A 20,212-nucleotide genomic window follows, 5' to 3' on the forward strand; every position below is an offset into this window, starting at 1 on the left:
AAATTTTGGAAACAATGAAAATATCTGTGGAACTATACTAATTTAATAATAATTCTACAGTATTGTCTAATATATAATACATATTTAAATACACCAAATGACCCCCCAAGATGTTTTTTAGATATTTTTTCAATCCCGTATCCATTTATACGCTACATTGGTTATGTCTCTTTAGTCTCTTTTAACCCCAAACTTTTATCACATTTACTTCCCTTTTTTCAAGAGTACATTCCAGTTATTTTATAAAATGTCCTCATTGGCCTGACTGTTTCTTTGTATTTGATGTTTTTTTTTTTCCTAGCATTTCCAATAAACTATCAGCTAAATCTAAAGACTTGATTAAATGGAGATTAAACATTTGGCTCCACTAACACCATGTATTTCCATCAAGAGACACGTGATTCTTGTTATTGTGATTCTTGTTATTGTGATCCAAGTCTGATCACTCTGTTAAAGAGAGTAAACATCAGGTTGCTCTCATGCCAGGTACATATCTTCCCTCTATCATTACTAATTAACCTGTCTAGTGAGTCTTTATCACCATCAGAACATTCTAGTTATCAACTTTTACCCAAGGGTTTTAGGATCTATTGACAGTGCTTACCTTAATGTATCTAGTACCTTAGGGGTTACAAAATGGTGAATTTTAACATTTTTCCCGTTCCTTTATTTCTGCTTTGTAGTCTTCCTACAGAGAAATGATTACTACATTCACTTTTTAAAATTCATTTACATGAGTTGGGGATATAGCCCAGTGGCACAGCGCCTCCCTGGCAAGGTCCTAAGTTTGATTACCGGTTCAATAAATAAATAAGCAAATTAAATAAAATTAAATAAAACAAAGAAGTCTGACTGCCCTCAGATGGCTACAATTGGCAGAAACTCACAAGAGTGGACGTGGCAGAGGAGTCAGGCTCCTGACAAGTGTGAGAAGCCGTTTCAGTCGACACCTGCTTCTCACCATCTGACAGCAACCCTAACCTCAAGAAAAGGGTACAGGCTGAAGCCTGTCATGTCCCAGGCTTGAGAAAGATCACAATAAACCAAGGTTTTAAATCACCAAGTTTGAGACCAGAGATCTAGCTCAGTGGCGCTTACGCAAGGTCATGAGTTGAATTCCCGGTACCAAATAAATAAATAAATCACCAAGTTTGGCAGCGGCCCATGACACATCAGCGAGTCACTGACACACCCACTGTCCTGGCTATGTGACCTAACTGGCTTCAGGGGTCAGGTAGCTCGCCCCGCTCCTGTAATCTGTTACCAATGAGGAACAGCACTTTCACACTTGAGAGAGTGTACCTGTTCCTGGGGCTGTCCCACATCTGTCCCACCCAGGCCCACCCCCCCCAGCTCATCCCTCTCCTCCTCCTTTGGTGGCCGCTTCTGGCAGCAGATGCTTTGGCAGACTTTGCACACAGTCTGGAGCCTAAAATTATATCTCTCCCCTAGTTTTACCTAAAAACACTGTCAGTAAAGTTTCCACCCCATTTTTCTTGTTGCTTTTGAATGATTTCAAGGAAAAAAAGGAAAATGCCAAGCCCTATAGCCATTTGCATACCATACATCATTACCACACATTTTAGAATGGCTACCATTTTTTAATAGGCTATCACCTATTTACAGATTTTTTCCACTGTTTCACTATTATAAAGCAGTGCGACATCGTGTGTGTGTACGCGTGTGTGTGAACAAATACATGCCTAGGATACTTTTCCACAGATAGAATTTTGGGCTCAGGGGCCACAGAAGATGAGTGAGGGTTCAGTTCCACCAGGGGTGGAAGCCCGAGTGCCTGTTCAGTAACTTCACTCAACCACCGATATACTCACCGAGTGGCCTCTAGTTGTTTTGCTCAAAAGAACCAGGCCAGGCCAGTTCAGATCAGATCTGTGTGCACAGGGGCTTTTCCTGTCGCACTTTGGTCTCACGAAGCAAAGCGACTGAGGAATGGGATAAGGCAAAACAGAGGACACAGCTAGTTAGCAGGACACAGCAGCTAGGACGGGGTGCCAATTCCACCTTTATTGGCTGTGTGAACTGGGCAGATCGGTTAACCTCTCTCAGGCTTCCTAATCTGTAAAATAAGGATAAGTAACAGTACCTACCTTGTGGTTGAAGTGAGAAATGTTACTTAAATCGGTGTCTGTCACATAGTGAATATTAATATAAAAGATCCCACTGCCCCTCAAATTTTATGCAATCAGAGGGGGTACCAAGGTAAAGATGAGGTGTCAGCTTCTTAGAAGACATTTTTCCATTCTCCGAGAAAGCACATTGCTGAGAACGGTTGGACAAAGAGGAAGAAGAAAGAGAGGTGCGGTGGCCAATAGGCGTGTTTTGCCAAAGAGAAGGCTCTTGGGAGGAGGTAAGAGAACTTCAGGCTGCTGAGGGGGGGGTAATGAGGAACCGCTGCTGGACACCAAGTTTTTATATGAACAATATCACCAGTAGACACCTCAAAAGCTCTGATCTTTAACCATGCACCCCTTTGGGCATCAGAAAGATATGTAAAATTTGTCTTTCTTTGGTCTCAAAGGCCCATGTATGGTTGCGCAGGGTATCTGTGTAAATGATCTTCCTTACATGGGGCAGTGCACAGCTTGCACAACTGTATATGGCGGCTCTGTATGGCCCCCACCCTCACATGCTTCGGTCCTGCGTGTGTACTGTCTCCACAGCACACATGATCTCATGTGGACCACAAGGTTCTGAGGGCAAAAATATGGATTGTACAGTTGTTTGTTTTCTGGCTGTTATTGTTGTTTTTAGCAGTGACAAAGTTTATTTGAAAAATTAAAACTGAAGGGTGAGGGAGAAACTGGCTCTGGAAGAGCAAACTTGAGCCAAATAAAAGAGGAAGCAGCAAGATAAAAGTACATCCTGGAAGACACAGTGTGCGCTGTCCTGAGGAAAGCCACAGTTGCGAGCTTTTCATGGCATTGACGTATCCTCCGTGTCATCCAAATTTCAAGGGAACCCATGAGGACTTCTACATACGGGTCCTGAGAGGCGGTGCTAGGGTCCCACACCCCAGCTTGGGTCAGACCTAGCCCATTCTGTTGAAAACCTGCTCAAGTTCGCAGAAGTCCATGCGCAGGGCTTTGGGAACTGTTCTGCGCATGTAGGTCAGGCCTACTTCCCTGGCCAGCTTTGCCACACCTAATCTCCTGCCTCATTCTCCCCGTCATCCATTATGGGGTGCTGAGGGAGTGGAGGTCTTTTGTCTTCTACAGCTTCTTCGAGCTGGAGGGGCTGCAGGCCCCGCCTGCGGAGGCTAGCTGCACTCCAGCCACCTTCGGGTGCTGTGGCTCACTGGCTGGGATGAAGGACAGAAAAACGTCAGAAAATTGAGAAAAAAGTTAGTAGTCATGGCGCTGCCTGTTTGATAGGAGAAAGAAACTTCACTATGAGCCCAAAACTGTGAGGCCACTCAGATGTCCACACTTCCTGTAGCTGCATGTAGTCTCACTTTTTGAGGATAAATCTCAAGTCTTCCAGAGGCACACAGGAGCTTTCTCCTTTTGAGCGATGTTGTTCTTCAGACAGTTCAGGTGGGACTGGCTGTACTCAAGAAAGATGGATCCAGTTATCCATCCCTGCCACCCTACTGCAGCGGGTGTGGCAAAGATCACTGAGAAGGGGCCCTCCTGTTTTGGCTTTAAAGTGGGTTTCCCTCCCTCCAAGTTTTTATGAGTACCTGGTCTCCAGGATGGACAGTAGGTAGTCTCTCCAGGCCAGGAGCTAGCAGGACTCTAGTTTTTATCCTTCCACAGTGCCTAGTGCTTAGTTGGTGCCCAGTAATTGTTCCCTAGCTGCTCAGTGGGTAGTGGTTCTTATAACCCCAGGAGAACAAGGCAGCCTCCTTTGGGCCTCCTTGACCTTGCAGAGAGCTCAGTTCAGGTACCTTACATCAGGCACCAGCATCTAGTGTCCAGCATTCAGTCTGTCTTTCCATTGAGGCCTTTCCAACTCAAGTGTCAGGAAATCATTAGTGTCAGGGACTCTCAAGGGGAAAGGTCAAGTTCACCTAGCACTACAGTGTATGCGCTGTGCACTGCACAGCCCCATGGCATGGCTTGTTCATGGATACGATGCAATAGGTATGGATCCTGTCATCCAACCTCTAGCTGTGCTCCAGAGGCTTCTCTGGCCATAGTTGAAGAACTCTGTGTCAAACAATTACTCCCACCAGGCCAGAATCTGTTACACTCCCACCCCACAGGGGCTCACATCTTGGTCCCCATTCTGCCCTGCAGAGTCCTTTTCCCCGAAGTCTAACCATCTGTTTTGACAATAGCAGGCAGGCCCCATCGAGGTTTCATGGATTCCAATCCAGCCAAGAGGCAGCTGTGTTTCTGATGGACCCTGCCCCACCCTGCAGCCAGGACGGAAGGAACAAGGCTGAGGACCACCATGAGGACCTCCATGGGACCTCTCTCTGTTCTTGCACACCTATGTGCCTGGCTCCCACCTAAGAAACAGGCCTGGTGCAAAGGTAGGAATCAGGAAATTCAGAAGAAATTCCTGCATCCTTTTCAGCCCAATTCCCAAAGAATGGGACCTCTCAGGCACAGGGCAGTTTCAGGGAAGGTTCCCTCAGTGCTGACCTTTGGGCAAAGAGCCTTCCCCAAGCTTCTAAGAGCCCATCTGCCATGGCAGTGGTTTCCTCCTCCTGAAGGGAAGCACTGCAGGGAGCCAGCAACATTTCCCCTGAACTCCTTTAGTGCAAGTCTAGAATAAGACAAGGGTCTCCCCAGCACAGACAAGAAGGATGTGGCATTCTTGTCTCCCAGGAGGACCATGGATGCACCTTCTCCTGGAGATAGTAATCTGCCCTACCCTGCTCCACAGCCCTGTGGGCTATGCCATCTGCCTCTAGAAACCAAAGGAGGTAACAGCTCCTTTCATGCCTATAGGGTCAGGGGGTGAACACTAACCTATTGGGCATGGGGTGGGCACCTTCCCTGAGGCATCAGGGCTGAGCTAACAGGAGCAGCAGGGGAAAGGGCTGGTCCCTAGGGCAAAGTGTCAGGGAGGCACATGGCTGAGGGCAAAGTGTCAGGGAGGCACATGGCTGAGGGCAAAGTGTCAGGGAGGCACATGGCTGAGGGCAAAGTGTCAGGGAGACACATGGCTGAGGGCAAAGGGGAGACATAAGCTCTGGCTACCAGAAGCAGCTGAGTGGCTGTGGAGTCATGAGTAGCAGCCAAGAGGCAACAAAGGTTGGGGAGAGGTAGAAAAAGCCAGGCAGATAGGCTCCGGGCTCTCTTCTCTTTTGGAGCTACAACCAAAGTAAACGCTCACTCATTGCATAATCCTTCTATTTGTCCAGAGCTACATGTAGTCCAGAAACCTGTGCTGAGAGGTGACTACAGGAGGCATTGAGAAAGGACTGGACAAGGAGGGGAAACTGCAGGAGAACAAGGGTGGTCTTCATTGTCTCCAGGATGGAGATCCACAATGTATCTGCCCCCTACAACTTCTCCCTGCCGCTGGGCTTTGGCAAGCGCCCCACAGACCTGGCACTGAGTGTCATCCTGGTGTGCATGCTGCTCATCATCATGCTCTCGCTGGGTTGCACCATGGAGTTCAGCAGAATCAAGGCTCACCTCTGCAAGCCTAAGGGACTGGCCATCGCCATGGTGGCCCAGTATGGCATCATGCCCCTCACTGCCTTCTTGCTGGGCAAGGTTTTCTCGCTGACCAACATTGAGGCACTGGCCATCCTCATCTGTGGCTGCTCACCTGGAGGGAACCTATCCAATATCTTCAGTCTGGCCGTGAAGGGGGACATGAACCTCAGGTAGGACTAGAGGTGAGAAGGGAGCGGTCTGGGACAGAGTCACCATAAAGACATCAATTGAGGGGGAAGAGCTGGCTTTAAACCAGAAGCAGTGTGTGAGAGGTGGGTCAATGCCACCACAGGGGTTGCCGGCATTTAGTACCAAGAGCTTATGCCTGGGCAGGGGGCAGATGCTACGGTCCATTTTGGTTTAAGCATCAAGCCAAGCTGATTCAGAGGCTTTCTAGAGAAACTCGTCCCCTCAGAACATTTCAAGGGGAGGGTTCTAAGCATTATCTTAAAGGAGCATAGATTTCAACCAGAGCCCTTTGATAAAAACAGCCCCAAAATGAGAGGTGTCATCTCTGAGGATGGAGATGGGAGAATGGGTACAATGGGTCCCGAACACTACCAGGTGGACCAACATGACCTGGAACCAAATGAGTTCCCTAACCTTAACCCTAATTCCCGCACAACATGTAAGAATTCCAAAAGCTCCTCTAAAGTATCTGAGCCCTTGGGTATCTTCTCTTTAAGCTCGCTCAACCCCCAGAGTGCTTCTCAACAAAGGGGCCACCTTAGCTTAGCAGTAGGAAGACCATTAACAGACAGTCCTGTCCACAGCAACCAGCACAAATCCAGCAGAGTTCTCTGGACAGCCTGGAAACAGCGGCTGGTGGAACCCTTATCCCTCCAAACAGCCTTAAATGCCTGCTGGGAGGTGGAGAAGGGGACTCACACCTGCAGCAGCAGCCTGTGCTAGGCCTCAAGAGAACTCACTAACAGAAGCCTATGCTTTTGTCTGAGCCTCAGTCTCCAGGCAGTTCCCTCGGGGCCAGTTCTTGGTGGAGACTTATTCAACCCAGGTAAAGCAGTGAATCCAGAGTCCATCTGCTTGTGTCTGGGAGAACTTTGCCATGGCTTAAGTTTACCGAGAAAATTAACCTAGCAAAGAAGTATGTCTGGATGATGCAGAGTCACTTTTTTTTTTCTGTTTGCAGTGCTGGATATATAACCCAGAATTCACAACACTTAGGCAAATTTTTAAATAAAGACTGAGACCTGCTATCTGAGAAGTGCTGAGCTTTGCTCACATGACCCAGCCCTCCCTGAGAGTGTCGAGAGGGAAATAGGGTCAAAATAGATTCCAGTGTTTAACACCCTGACCTTGAGGAAATTCTTCCATCTTATCCAAGCACTTCCCAATGCAGAGCAAGCCAGCTGTCTTTGATTTGGCCTGTGGACAGGGCTCGTGCACCTCTGCATCCCAAAGAATGCAGACTGCACCCAGTTCTGTCTGCTGTAGAGGGGAGGCTGGAAACAGGGATTCAGGGAGGGAGGCTCGTGTGCTGGTGGACGACAATGGGCGAGTTTTCAACAGCTGTCCCCACAGTGCCAGCAGCGCGGCATTCCCATGGTTCAAGGGTCCCTGTGGGCCAGCCTTTCAGTGACTCAAGAACATGCTCAGCCTCCTGTCCAGGAACCTGGGGACTGTCAGCTCTTCCCAGACCCCACGGGAGAGCACGCTGCTGGGACAGATGTATCAGTCATAAAACCTCTTTTTTGGGCAAACCAGCCTCCCCAGCACATTAAACCATATCTCATTCCCCATGGGAGGGGCAAGACTTCAAATTCCAATCTGAGTTCAGCTGGGACTACTCGGCATGTGTACAATAGTGACAATGGTGGTAACAACCTGTGTTAACCACTTTACCTGGATAACCTACATGTGACCCTCAGCCCCCTGGGAAACTGGGTTTTAGAGTCTAATCCCTTTGCTCAGGTCTAGGCAGCGCCAGAACCTGTACTTTGACTCAGGTATCTTCAGGGACAGTGTAAACAAGGTGCCCGACAGGCTGTCAGCCTCAAAACTGCAAGCCCTTCTGAGGGCAGACATGGGTAGTCCATGGAAGCAGGCCCACTGCTGTCGCCGCTTCCTGCTTTCCAGAAGGCAGAATCTCCATTGTTACAAGAAATCTTTAAATTTTTAAGCATCACACTCAAATTTGAATTGTGCAAATCAAACATGAGCCTAAGAGCCAGGTGTGGCTCCAAGGTCATCTGAGACGTCTCCTCTGTGTCTGAGTCAGGGGGCATCAGGAAGCTACTGGGTTCCTTTTCACAGGTGAGGAAGTAAAAGTCCAGAAACCTGCAAAATGTTTCTTCAGATTTGTGGGGAAGTTTTGTCTAGAGCAGCCCACAGCTCTCCCCCTTGGTTATTCTGCCTCCTGCTGCACTGAGTTGAGGCAGCCTGCCATCAGAGGCCAACAGGTGGGTCCCTCGAGGCATCCCTCCGGGTAAGTGGTGCCAAGTACCCTCCAAGCTTAGTGGACCTGGCAGGCTGGGAACAGAGGAGAAGGTGCCTGTGGGAACTGACCACCCAAGTTTATTTACTCCCCACCCAACCAGCCCACAGGAGTGACCACAGCCAGTGGCTGTGGAGAAAGGAGGCTTGAACACAAAGATTCCTCCAGGTTTCTGCATCATGAAGACTGAAACCAAGACAGGATGGAAGCCCATTAGGTTCCCAGGTATTCCACTTCACCGTAGTGGCCGGTGACTCCCTCAGCTTCAGTCTCCGTTCTCTCAACTGATGAGCACTCAAAACCCATCTCTTGAATAGGGCATGAAAGCAGTATCCATGCAGTGCTCTTAGAACTTAAGTCAGAGAGCAAAATAAAAAAACCAAATGTGCCCTTTTCCCCAAGAGGCAGCCATGCCCACCATGGCACCATGCTCCTAATCTTGGGAGTCTGATGCTAGTCATGTCCCATTCCTTGTTTCTCAGAGAAAACTAAGAGTCACACCAGTCACGGTATCATAGGGGATAATGTCCCTGACCAGTCCCCAAAAACCTATATGTGTGGTTGGGAACATGGTTCCCATAAACCCAAGGGAGCAGGGCACACCAAGTCCCAGAGCAAACTCCACAGCTCCCAATACACCAAGCCAAAGCAAGCATGATTGTTCTGCTGTGGAACAACAGAACAAATACAAATTGCAACCTGTTCTCCTACAGAGATCAATAGCTATTACTCAAATCTGTGTGTCCCTGCCTGACCCCATTCTTCCTACTACACCCCAAAGGGAACACTTCTTAGGATTTGGAGTTCTGCATTTTTTTCTTAAACTACCGGCATAAGAAGCTGTATTTTGTTTTGAAAGTTTATACCAACCATCCATACCATTTGACAACTTGCTTTGGACAAAGGCACGTGAAAAAATAAGTATAAAACTGCTGTATAGTTTGTATTCCTGTTGTGTTGACAGCTTTGTGCCTTCATTCCCACTTCCACAGGCAGTTTTGTGTAAGGCCCCCTTGCTCAGGCGACAGCTTGCTTGGTAAATGCAGAACTACTGGGTGGTGGGATTCATATACCTTCAGCAAGTCTTCAAAGCAGCTACCCCACAATTCCTGGCGGTGTACACAGATGAAGAGCCCTGTTTTTTCTCTTTGTATTTAAAACTATTTTAAGACTTTGTATTTAAAAGACTGTTTAATCTTTGCCAACTGAGGAGTTTGGTTTTAAATTTCATTCAGTAAGAAGCTCTGTACCTTTAAAGATTTTTGGCCATTTAAGTATCCTCTTCTAAAAATGTTACTGACTTCCGGGTTTTGGAATAGTTCCTTGTTAATTTGTGAAGTTGTTACTTGTAAACATTGCAATAATCTATCAGTTTAGAGCCTATTCTTGCCCTTTGATAGTGGTATCTTTTGGTGTTTTAACGTAGTCACAATGTACAGATAACGGTTTCCTCAAACATTTATGGTTTGGGGTTTGAGAAATCCATATATGTGACCAGGGATATAGCTTGGCAGCACAGTGCCTGCCTGACAAGCACAAGGTCCTGACTTTGATCCCTGGTACAAAAAAAAAAAGAGAAAAAAGATCCCTATCTTAACAGTTACGAAGATACTCATATTTCTTTTGAAAAGTTTTAAATTCTTGCTTTTCATTTAGACTTTCCTTCAATATAGAACTGTTATGTATGTTGTGATCTTTTAAATTTCTAGAACGAATCTGGTTTTTTCAGTAATATGTAATCCTACCACTCTCATAAATCAATTATGTATGTTTGTGCCTGGATCTTTCTTTCTGATGTGAGTGGCTCCCCTTGAAGCAGTACATTTTCTTACAATGACTCTGAAAGTCCTCCTACCATATTCTTTTTGAAAAATATATTAACTATTCTTAGCTTCTACTCTTTCACTTTTAGGATCAAGTTTTTAAGTCTATTTAAAAAAAAAAAATCTAAGCTGGGAGTAGTGGAGCATGCCTGTAAACCTCAGCACTCAGAAGGCTGAGGCAGGTTGATCACTGCCAAGCACTGTGCTGCCAAGCTATATCCCTGGTCACATATATGGATTTCTCAGGATGATCACTTTGAGTTCCACTTGGGCTAGTAGGTTAAAGGCCAGTCCAAACTATATTGTGAAACTACAGTATCTCTAAAAATATAAAATACAGTTAAAAAAAAAAACTTTTAAGAATTGTAAAATGTTAAGTACATTTGCTTTACACTGTCAAAAGTAAATCTTCAGGATTTTGGGTCTTCCACCCACATCGGATAGCTTTTCTTTTACTTAGGCCTTTTATACCCATCTATGAAGTCTCAATTTCATCAGTAAAGACCCTGTATCTCAGGCAGTGATACATGCCTATAGTCCCAGCTACCAGGGAGGGAGAGAAGGATCACTTGGGACAAGTTTAAGGCCAACCTAAGCAACACAGTACTGTCTCAAAAGACAAAGCAAAAATAAAATAGATTTACATGTATTTCATATTCTGATTATAAATGGTCTTTTTTTAAAAGAATCTTTGCTATTAGTTCCTAGCCTATTGATTTGCAATTGTTTTGGGGGGGATTTTTTGGTACCAGCGATCAAACTCATGACCACACACTGGCAAGGCAGGTTCTTATGCCAAGCTAAATCCCTGGCCCGCAATTATTTTATACTGGCAATATATTTAGAACTTTGTGCATTACTTGCTAATTATAATGCAAATTTTCTTCTCTGGACAATCCTATTATTGGCAAAAAACCTACTTTTCTCATTTCTATATTTTGTTGACTACTTCCCACTTCCCATCTCCTGCCTCCTGTCTCAGTTTCCAGAGTGCTAGGACCTATACTTTTTCAATTTCTCATTTTGCTGGGCTAGCTATGGACTATACAGTACAAAAGGTGGCAATAGGTACTACTGCTTTTCCTTTTTACAGGAAATCCTTCTAGTTTTTCATCAGCTTAATGTCTGCTATAGACTTTGAGATCCTCTTCACAATTTGTAGTTCCTATTATTGCTAAAAATGTTACATTTTTAACACAAGAATACCAAATTTGGGTCTGTTCTGCACCTATAAAATTATGTCTTTTTAATCGGAATAACTATTGCCTCCTCTACTTCTCCACCATTACAACCAGTCAGTTATTGGTTCTATTACTTAGATATTTCTTACATCAGTTGCTAACCATGGTCTCTGATAACTGCTATGGTTTTTAGCTTCTGCTAAGTGCACTGTCATCTATTTCCAGAGAGTCACTGTGAACCACAAGGTAAAACACACTACAGTTCACCTTTTCAGCTGGGCAAAGCTACTACAGCCAGCTATTCCCTGCAATCTAAGACATTTAGCAACTCTGTGGCAGGTGCTATTTCAATGATCTTAATTCAAGGCGATGGGGCCACATAGGTTAACTTTATTCAAAATTGGTTGTGCATTTGGCAGGCATTCAAAGTAAAGAGTTCTATTACAGAGATCAGAATGGCTCCTTCAATGAAAAACACAGGGACTTGGTCACATTACTCATGCGATTTGGGTCAAGTCACAACTTTCCTAGTCCTGTTTTCTTATGAGACAGCATACATAGTGCCTAATATGAAGCAGTGTTTGAAAGCACTTATCACAGCACCCAGCACATGGCAGGAATTCAATACTAGTCTATTAATGGGCTGCTTCCCCCTCTTCCCATGTATCCTCAGCATCATGATGACCACCTGCTCCACCTTCTGTGCCCTGGGCATGATGCCTCTCCTCTTGTTCATCTACTCCAAAGGGATATACGATGGGGACCTGAAGGACAAGGTGCCCTATGGAGGCATCATGCTATCACTGGTCATGATTCTCATTCCTTGCACCATAGGAATCTTCCTAAAATCCAAACGGCCACAATACGTACCCTATATCAAAAAGGTAAGATGATGGGGATCCTACCTTTGAAAGCATCGAAGGCAGGGAGCTACAGCATTGCTTATCAAGGCTGCTTATGAAGAGAGGCTCACGTTGGCTGGGCACCCCCTGGTTGAGCCACAGTGACTGGTACATCAGAGTAGAAGCACATGCTAAATCAAGTGGTTGTGGTGGTGGTTCTCACAATCGACCTTCCACATCTGGCTCCATCTCCTAAAGATGCACTGTACCTCCCAGTAATGCCACCCTGGAGACCAACTCCCACAGAGCTTTGCAGACACATCCAAACTACAGTGGTTTTTGTGGTATGTACATGTTTCCTCATATATTTAAATAAAGAAGCCCATTCCTGGTGTACTCACTTCTTCATGGTTAAGTATAGGAGAACAGTTTTAAGGTTTGGGAAGATAAAAAGTAAAAACACTACACATAATGCAAGGCGTAACACTTTAACGAAGTTGTAATTACGCTCCTACTAGATCTAGTTATACCATGTACTGTGATCATTCAGTCCGCAGAAAGTGAAGCAATACAGAAGACCCAGTAACTGTGTACAAATAGGCATTGGCAGAATGTAAGGGAAGATTACTAAGGACAGCTGGGTGTGCTGGCACACATCTGTAACCCCAGTACTCAGGAGGCTGAGTCAGGAAGGTTACTGCGATTTAGGGCAGCCTGGGCTACAGAGTTCAGGGGCAGCCTGAACTACAGACAAGACACTGTCTCAAAAAAAAAAAAAAAAAAAATTACTGAGGACTGACGTGGCCAAAGTGATTCCTTGGAAGGGATGGGCTTGAGCCAGTCCATGACAAGTAGGACTTAGTTAAGTGTGGAGAAAAGGTTGAATAGTTTACAGAGGATCAAGGACAAACTTGGCAAGAAGGATGACATCTGAAGAGTATACATATGCCCAACATTCAGTATTACTATTAAACCAAAGACCTAATACAAGTAGGCAAGCTCTGCACCAGTGGGAGATATGCCCAGCCTGACTCTGAAACTTTTAATTCATTGTTTCAACATTGTAGGAGGCCTGAAACTTATGCCCCAGAAGCAGAGCACTTCGCTGATAATGTATTATTCAGTGATGTGTCAAAACAGTTGTACTTGGTTTCTCAAGTGTTAGTCCTTTCTGTCCTAAGAAATTTGTTTTTAAAAAGATAAAAAAATTTTCAGTCCCTTGCACTTATGTACTAATGTTCTAAATGTTTTATATCTGGGCATGTATGCACATGCCTGAAATCTCAATATTCAGGAGCCAGGAGGATCGCATATTTAAGCTCAGCCTGAACAACTTAGGACACTCAACACAGAAAGGCTGGGGACAGTACGATATGGCTCAGTATGATATGGCTTAGTATGAAGGACCCAGGTCCAAAAAAACATCTTCCACTTCCTGATCGCACCCTGTTCTCCTATCACCCTAATTGCTTTTTTTTTTTTTTTTTTTTTTGTCATATCCAGGGAGGAATGATCATTGTTGGCCTTCTCAGTGTGGCCATCTTAGTTCTCAGTTTCATCACTGTGGGCAAGAGCATCATGTTTGTCATGACACCGCACTTGCTGGCCACCTCCTCCCTGATGCCTCTCATGGGCTTTGTGTTTGGTTACCTTCTCTCTGCTCTCTTCTGCCTCAATGCACAGTAAGTATTAGTTTAGATCCCATTGTCACATAGCCTCAAACTCACTGTCATCTTTCAGGGAAAAGACAGAAGTTAGAATCCTGAAATCTGGGCATAACATTTTCCTAACAATATGCTCAAAGGCACCAAATGAAGAAGGAACTAATGTGTTATGAGTTAAGAGTTAAAAACAGCCAAGAGGCTGACAAAAGCCCACCCCCCCCAAGAGTCTAGACTCCATCTCTTACCCAATTCTCTGCAGTTCAAAGCACTGAGGTAGTTTCATGCAACTGCAAATTCTCCTCTCTTCCTTTCCCACTTTTCCTCTTCTGCCTAGCCTTCAGTCCTGACAAGGAAGCCGTTGGTAACAGCTCTAAGTGGCTCTCCAACTTGAAACACACAGCTATAGTCCAACTTAACTGAAGTTACTATATAATAGAAATCATTTGAGCCTAAGATGAAAGCGTGTAATCTATTAACTGGTGATAGCTGTTTTTTTTTTTTTTTTTTTTGGTAGTTCTGAATTACTTGTACCCTTACACTGTTTTGTTTTGTTCTGCTTTTTTTCTCTTTTTCCTTTAAAAAAAAAAGAAACCATTTGAGGGCACAGCATGTACATAATCTATACTGTCTAATACAGGAACTTTCCTACTTATCAGCCCTAGCAAATGCTTACCCCCAAAGGTACCTAATAAATATGTATTTTCAAAATACAATTTACAAAATACTCACCTTTAAAGCTATGTTTTTTGTTTTGAGGTAAGGTCTCACTATGTAGCCCAGGCTAGCCTCAAACTCATAGAGATTCTCCAGCTTAAGCTCCCAAGTTCAGGGATTACAGGCATGTGCACGTCCAGGCAAAGCCACATTGATGTAATGAAGAACAAATTACTATAGATATAACACTTAAAAGGTAAAAGCTATGACCACAAGTGTCATTTTTCACTAGTACAGGATATTGAAGATCATGATAAATAGCCCTATTACAAAGTATCAACACTATACTTCTCTTTTACAATGTATGTGCTATAAGATATTTTCAGTAAGACAATTATTTAGCACATTTGGAATTCTATTAACTAAATGTGTATTCACTAAATGTAACTACCTTACTCTTACTATTCATAAATAAATTCTAAAAACATCTTTCAAAGACAATGGAGCTGAACATCTTTCAAAGACAATGGAGCTGAATCAAATTTTGGCTTCTGTCAGAAGTCTGAGTTATGTCTAAGCCAGAAACTTAGAAACAGGATGTCCTGGGCATTTCAAATATCTTCTTCTATCTTATTAAAAATCACCTGTTTTATGGGCCCAATGCTACGGGCCAATTGATGATACCAGTTCATATCTACCTTTCAGTCCTTACCAGCCAGACATTTTCTCCAAATTTCAATCTGGCAAGTCTATGAAGTCAAACAAACTACTCAAAACCTCAAACTTCCTGACCATTACAGCCACCATCTTCAACAGGGCTGGATCAGTATAACATGACGGTTCAATTAACACTGTTTCTTAAATCCATATGCTCTCCACAGTCTGGTCCCTTCCATCTGTACATGCTGGGTTTCAGTGGGTCCTAAAGTATCTGGGAAGGGGGAAAGTGAAGTAGAGTAACTTTCTCAGGTCATTCTTTGAGTACACTGAGTATTTGAACCTACACAGGTGCAGACGCACTGTCAGCATGGAGACTGGAATTCAAAATGTTCAGCTCTGTGCTACCATCCTCAACGTGACCTTCAGGCCTGAAGTCATTGGGCCACTTTTTTTCTTTCCTCTCCTCTACCTGATTTTCCAACTTGCAGAAGGATTTTTCTTCGTCATCATCTTTCGGTGCTATGAGAAAATCAGTCCACCCAAAGGTAAGTAATAACTGCATCCTTCTCCTTTAAATTCTGAATCCATAATGGACCTGAGTTTGCCAACAAGCCAGTTTCTAGCAGGACTTTACAGATGGGAAAAAGGAGGGAAGAACAAAGAGCCAATGCTAATTCCACTAACTACCCTCCACTTCTGATTCTAGCGGGTGGGGCAGGGGTGGGGGTGAATCGAACTATAAGTTTCTTTCAGCGAATTCAGGGGATCTGGGCTGGTGGGGAGACTATTTCAATCTATGAAGAAACAGGGAAAAACTGTTCAGGCACAGACAGTTCTACACTACTGGTGTGACAGAACTCAGGAAGCATCTTTCTGTAGGAGCAGACTTTCCTGCCCTGCAATGAGGTTTAAGTTCTGGTATCAATGACACCCAGGAAGAACCTACGAAAGCAATGCAGTCCTATATAATCTAGAATCCAGAAAGAATTTAACTCTAGTTATACAACAATTCAAATGCATACTTTTTAACAGTAACTACCATAAGCTTGATTTCTATTTTATTACTAATGTAGCACCATTTTCTTAATGTAAATTTCCTCTGATATAATCAAACCTCAAGAAAACCTAGAATATTCCCCCTTCGAAGTGCACTGTAATTCCAAGTTTGGTTTTCTGTAACAGAAACTGAATCCAGGGAGCACTGGATTACATTGCCAGGGTTTGTTTTTTGGAGGGAGACAGTCTCACTAAATTGCCCAGGTTGAGCTTGAACTTGTGATCTGCACGCCTCAGCCTCCCCAAAGCTGAGGTTGTAGGCATGTGCCACTCACTGGCACACATGTCCAACCTTGCTTTTTTAATATTTCTAAAGTATAACTCAACCAGCAGACGATTTTTCCTAACCACTTACACAATTCCTCCAATTCTTCATGACTTTTAGGCCTCTTTAAGCTTGCTCAGCCTCCTAATTGTGACTTACACTCTACAGAAACATACAACTTTTCCAGGTCAAAGTCATTATTACCATGTTAAACAAATGCAGACTTTCTCCTCCTCTGCAATTAACTTAAGACATACTATTGTATAATCAAGCAGGGAAAATGAAACAAAAGGCTGACTGAACTCTAGAACCATTTTATAAGCGTTGGTTCAGAAAATACAATGTCATTTACGGAAAAGAACCTAAGCCTAAACCATCTCAGAACAAAACATTTGTTGCCAAACACGATTCTCCCTCAGTTTAAAACACACACACACACACACACACACATGTAGTCTAGATAAGACAGGTTCCAGGTTTAAAGTTTTAGTTCAGAAAGATCTAAAATGCTCTTCAAGCACCAACACTTCACAGACTTAAAACCTATGAAGAATTTCATTAACCGTCTGCTCTGCCAAGACCTCAGTGGCAAAACTCTTTAAGGGGCTGGGGATTTAGCTCAGCAGCACAACCACCTCCTTTGCAAGAGAAACATCATGAGTTCAATCCCTGGTACCCCAGTATCAAAAAAAAAAAAAAAAAAACCAAAACTGATGTCTGGGACTGGGGATGTAGCTTGGCGGCACAAGCGCCTTCATGGCAAGCATGAGGTCGAGTTCGATTTCCAGTACCAAAAAAAACCCCTCAGATTTATCTCTCTGGAGCTCAGGCACCACTTCTAGAGTAAGAGTAAGCAGGTTGTCACAAAAGTTTCCTTACTCATCTTACCTTCTGTACCCTCTCACAGGGATGGGAGGTTCCCCTTCTCTACCCAGGCAGGAAAAGCAGTAGCCCAGTGTGTGCTGGGAGTCTGGAAACTCTCCTGGTCAGATTTCCCTAAAGTTCTTTCCTCCTTGCCCAGTCCCTATGTAGAGAAAGCAAGTCACCCTCACTTATATAAACTTATCCCCCTCATTCTTTATTGTTATACCTACAAGGAAGTTGTAGGTGGAGTGGTGAAAACTTGGTATTTCAATTTACTGGGCATTCTGTTGTTAGTGCTACCATTAGAAAAACTAAAGGGAAAGCACATCTTCCTCCAGAATCATGGCAGGAGGAGTGAAAAAAATGTTAAATACAAAGCATGCCCTATGAAGAGTCTGGAGTTCCTATATAAAAGTGAATTATGTACTGCTCTTTTCTCTCCAACCATTAAGCCTTTTTACCTTTACAGACAAAAACAAAATGATCTACAAAGTTGCTGCAACTGAAGAATCAATTCCAAGAGCTCTGGAAAATGGCATCCACAAAGAAGAGCAACACAAAACCTAGCCCTTTTCTTGATGGCCTAGATTCCCGTCTCATGGCAAGTCAATAAACCAACATGTAAACAACAGAGCACCAAAAAAGAAAGGAACAACGGTTCCTGACTCTTTCTCTGACACTTCCAGAAAACCTTTATTTACAGCACAGCAGAATTGTCAAGTTTGGGTCTCGACAGCAGTATCTATGCAGGAAACCCCAGTTCAAGATTTGGTACTTGTTTAAAAAATAAGAGCCTAGCTCAACAACTAATAAACCCAAGGAGACAAAAACTGTATCTTCCATCTTTTGCCCCTGGATCTCTAGAAAAATGCCATGTAAAGCTTATTTAAAAGAAGTCACTTGATTTCTGAACTAATCAATAAATGGGTACTCCATCTATTAATCAAATATCTAAATGCCACTTCAAAGTTTTATAAACCAAAAGAAAAATTAACAGACTACAGATATTCCAATCTAAATAGCCCAGATCCTGTTCTATCCCACTGACATCATCTGAAGTTCCTGAGAACCCAAGTCAACACCAAATATACAAAAGCAAAAACAAAATGCACAGGCAAGTAAACAAGAATCAAAACAGCTACTCGCAGCTCTATTAAAAGATTTTTGAGTACCAGAAACACAGACAGGAAATAAGGCCAAGGAAACACACATCAACAATTTCATTAATCATATCATCATATGTAGCATATACCCAAAAACTCAGTCCCAAACTATTAACAAAGAGTAGTTTCATAGGGGCTGGGGATTTAGCTCAGAAGCATAAGCACCTGTCTTGCAAGCAGGCAGTTGTGAGTGCGACCCCCGGTACCGGTAAAAATGAAAAAAGACAAAAAAAAAAAAGTAGTTTCACAACTCAAATAGAACCCCCAAATTTCACTTTCTGTGAAACATTTTACACACCACTCACAGATAAACACAGAAAGAATAACTCACTAATAGTAACACTTGCATACTGCTGACTATGCCCAGATACTTGTGAATTTCCTATAAGGATTATCAGGTACAACTGAAACCACAAATCAATTTCACTAGAGCGCCAGTCTTAGAAGTATATAGGAATAACAAGTACTCCAACACTAGGTCAAGAATCATCAATGAGCTGGACAAAACACACCTGCGATCCCAGCACAGTGCTGAAGCAGGAAGATCACCCAAAGCAAGTCTGAGCTATACAGTGAGTTCAAGGCCAGCCTTAATTACACAGTAAAACACTCAAAATATCAAAAAAAGAAAACAACCCAGAACTATCACCAGTGGGGTCACTAATAGGGCTAGGAGGATTATCTGTTCAAATTCTCTTCTTTAATATCCAAAAGACATTAGCTAGACTTGGTTACCTACAAGGTAATATAGGAGTCTGTAACAAGTCTATTTAGCTTTAGATAAAGGTTACAAGATGGACTTGAGAGGTATCAAACTGTCCTTAATAGAACTAGATGAAGGGAATATAAACATAAAGACTTCATCATGTCCTAGAGACTGATCCTAAAATTCTCCTTAATATCACATCCACACTGTTCATGACTTCTCAAGCCCTGGGTCTTAGTAATGAGCTTAATTCAAACTGATTACCATTTTGGAATTATTACTTCTATCAGTTTTTTCAAAGAAAACTTTACTCCCTCACAAACACCTATAAAACACTTATAAAAAGTAGTAAGCCTGTGATCACTAATTTAAGGGTAAAGGCAGAAGAAGAAAAAAAAGAACTATAAAGTTCAAATTATATACTGCCCTGAATACACCTAGAGTTTGGTAAGTACAGGAATAAGAACTGCAAGACTGTAAATGAAAACTCTATTACATTTAATAAACCAAGTTCCCTCAAGAAAATAAACCACGTATATCACAAACTCTTAAATTCAGTCTATTAAAAGGATCTAAATTTTTTCATGGCCCAAGTTCTAGGTTTGTAGGAAAAGGGCCTTCATATAAGAACATCTAACATAACCTACTCCCCACAAAAAAAAAGATTCTCTTTCTCTGACCCCCAAGAAGCCAAAAGCTAATTTTTTCTGATTCCATCTTCCTGAAAAGCTAGAGCAGAAAATAGTACTATTCAATTCTGTGGTCCCTAAAACCAGACTTGAGACTCCCTTCTGTAATATGATGGTTATTACAGTTTTAAAGACTCAGTTAACATAACAGGTAAGCACTTAAAAAGTTACTTTGATGTTAAGCAGATCTCACAAAGTATTTGCCTCACTCCCAAAACAAAGGACAAAGAATGGTCTTTGTGATTCCTAGAATTAAGTTCATTATATGGCAGAGTTTGAAGACTTAGGTATAGAACTCTAACACCAGGATGAAGAAATATACAGACCTTAAGCACTTTACACTGCTGTCTTCCCCTAAATATCTACTTTCACATTTACATCTAAGAACCAAAAGCAGCACCTTAAACTTTATCTTTTTAATCAACTCAGGCTACCCAAACTGTACTATAACAGGCCAGAAAGAAACAGACTTCATAACTTTCTTTCCAAACTGTCCTTTTGGCTTTCAGTAACTTGACACAAAAGGGTAAGAACAGACGAGGGAACGATGTGAA

At 43.1% G+C, this 20,212-nt stretch overlaps 1 protein-coding gene across 1 annotated transcript; it reads left to right on the forward strand.

Annotated features, from left to right (window-relative positions):
* Nucleotides 1–5,134: 5,134 nt before the first annotated feature.
* Slc10a1 (solute carrier family 10 member 1) lies at nucleotides 5,135–18,048 on the forward strand. Its single transcript, XM_005008733.4, has 5 exons — nucleotides 5,135–5,806; nucleotides 11,769–11,979; nucleotides 13,441–13,619; nucleotides 15,264–15,460; nucleotides 17,570–18,048. Exons 1-5 carry the CDS (start codon nucleotides 5,451–5,453, stop codon nucleotides 17,665–17,667), a joined length of 1,041 nt encoding a protein of 346 aa, XP_005008790.2. The 5' UTR covers nucleotides 5,135–5,450; the 3' UTR covers nucleotides 17,668–18,048.
* The last annotated feature ends 2,164 nt before the right edge of the window (nucleotides 18,049–20,212 follow it).

Source organism: Cavia porcellus, unplaced genomic scaffold, assembly GCF_034190915.1.
Source record: "Cavia porcellus strain 051 isolate PalLab524CR breed Dunkin Hartley unplaced genomic scaffold, mCavPor4.1 scaffold_31, whole genome shotgun sequence".
Classification (NCBI taxonomy): Eukaryota; Metazoa; Chordata; class Mammalia; order Rodentia; family Caviidae; genus Cavia; species Cavia porcellus.

Coding starts and splice junctions, on each gene's coding strand:
- Slc10a1 (XM_005008733.4), top strand. CDS start 5,451: ATGGAGATCCACAATGTATCTGCCCCCTACAACTTCTCCCTGCCGCTG. Junction 5,807..11,768: donor AAGGGGGACATGAACCTCAG/GTAGGACTAGAG, acceptor ATGTATCCTCAG/CATCATGATGACCACCTGCT. Junction 13,620..15,263: donor CTCTTCTGCCTCAATGCACA/GTAAGTATTAGT, acceptor GAACCTACACAG/GTGCAGACGCACTGTCAGCA.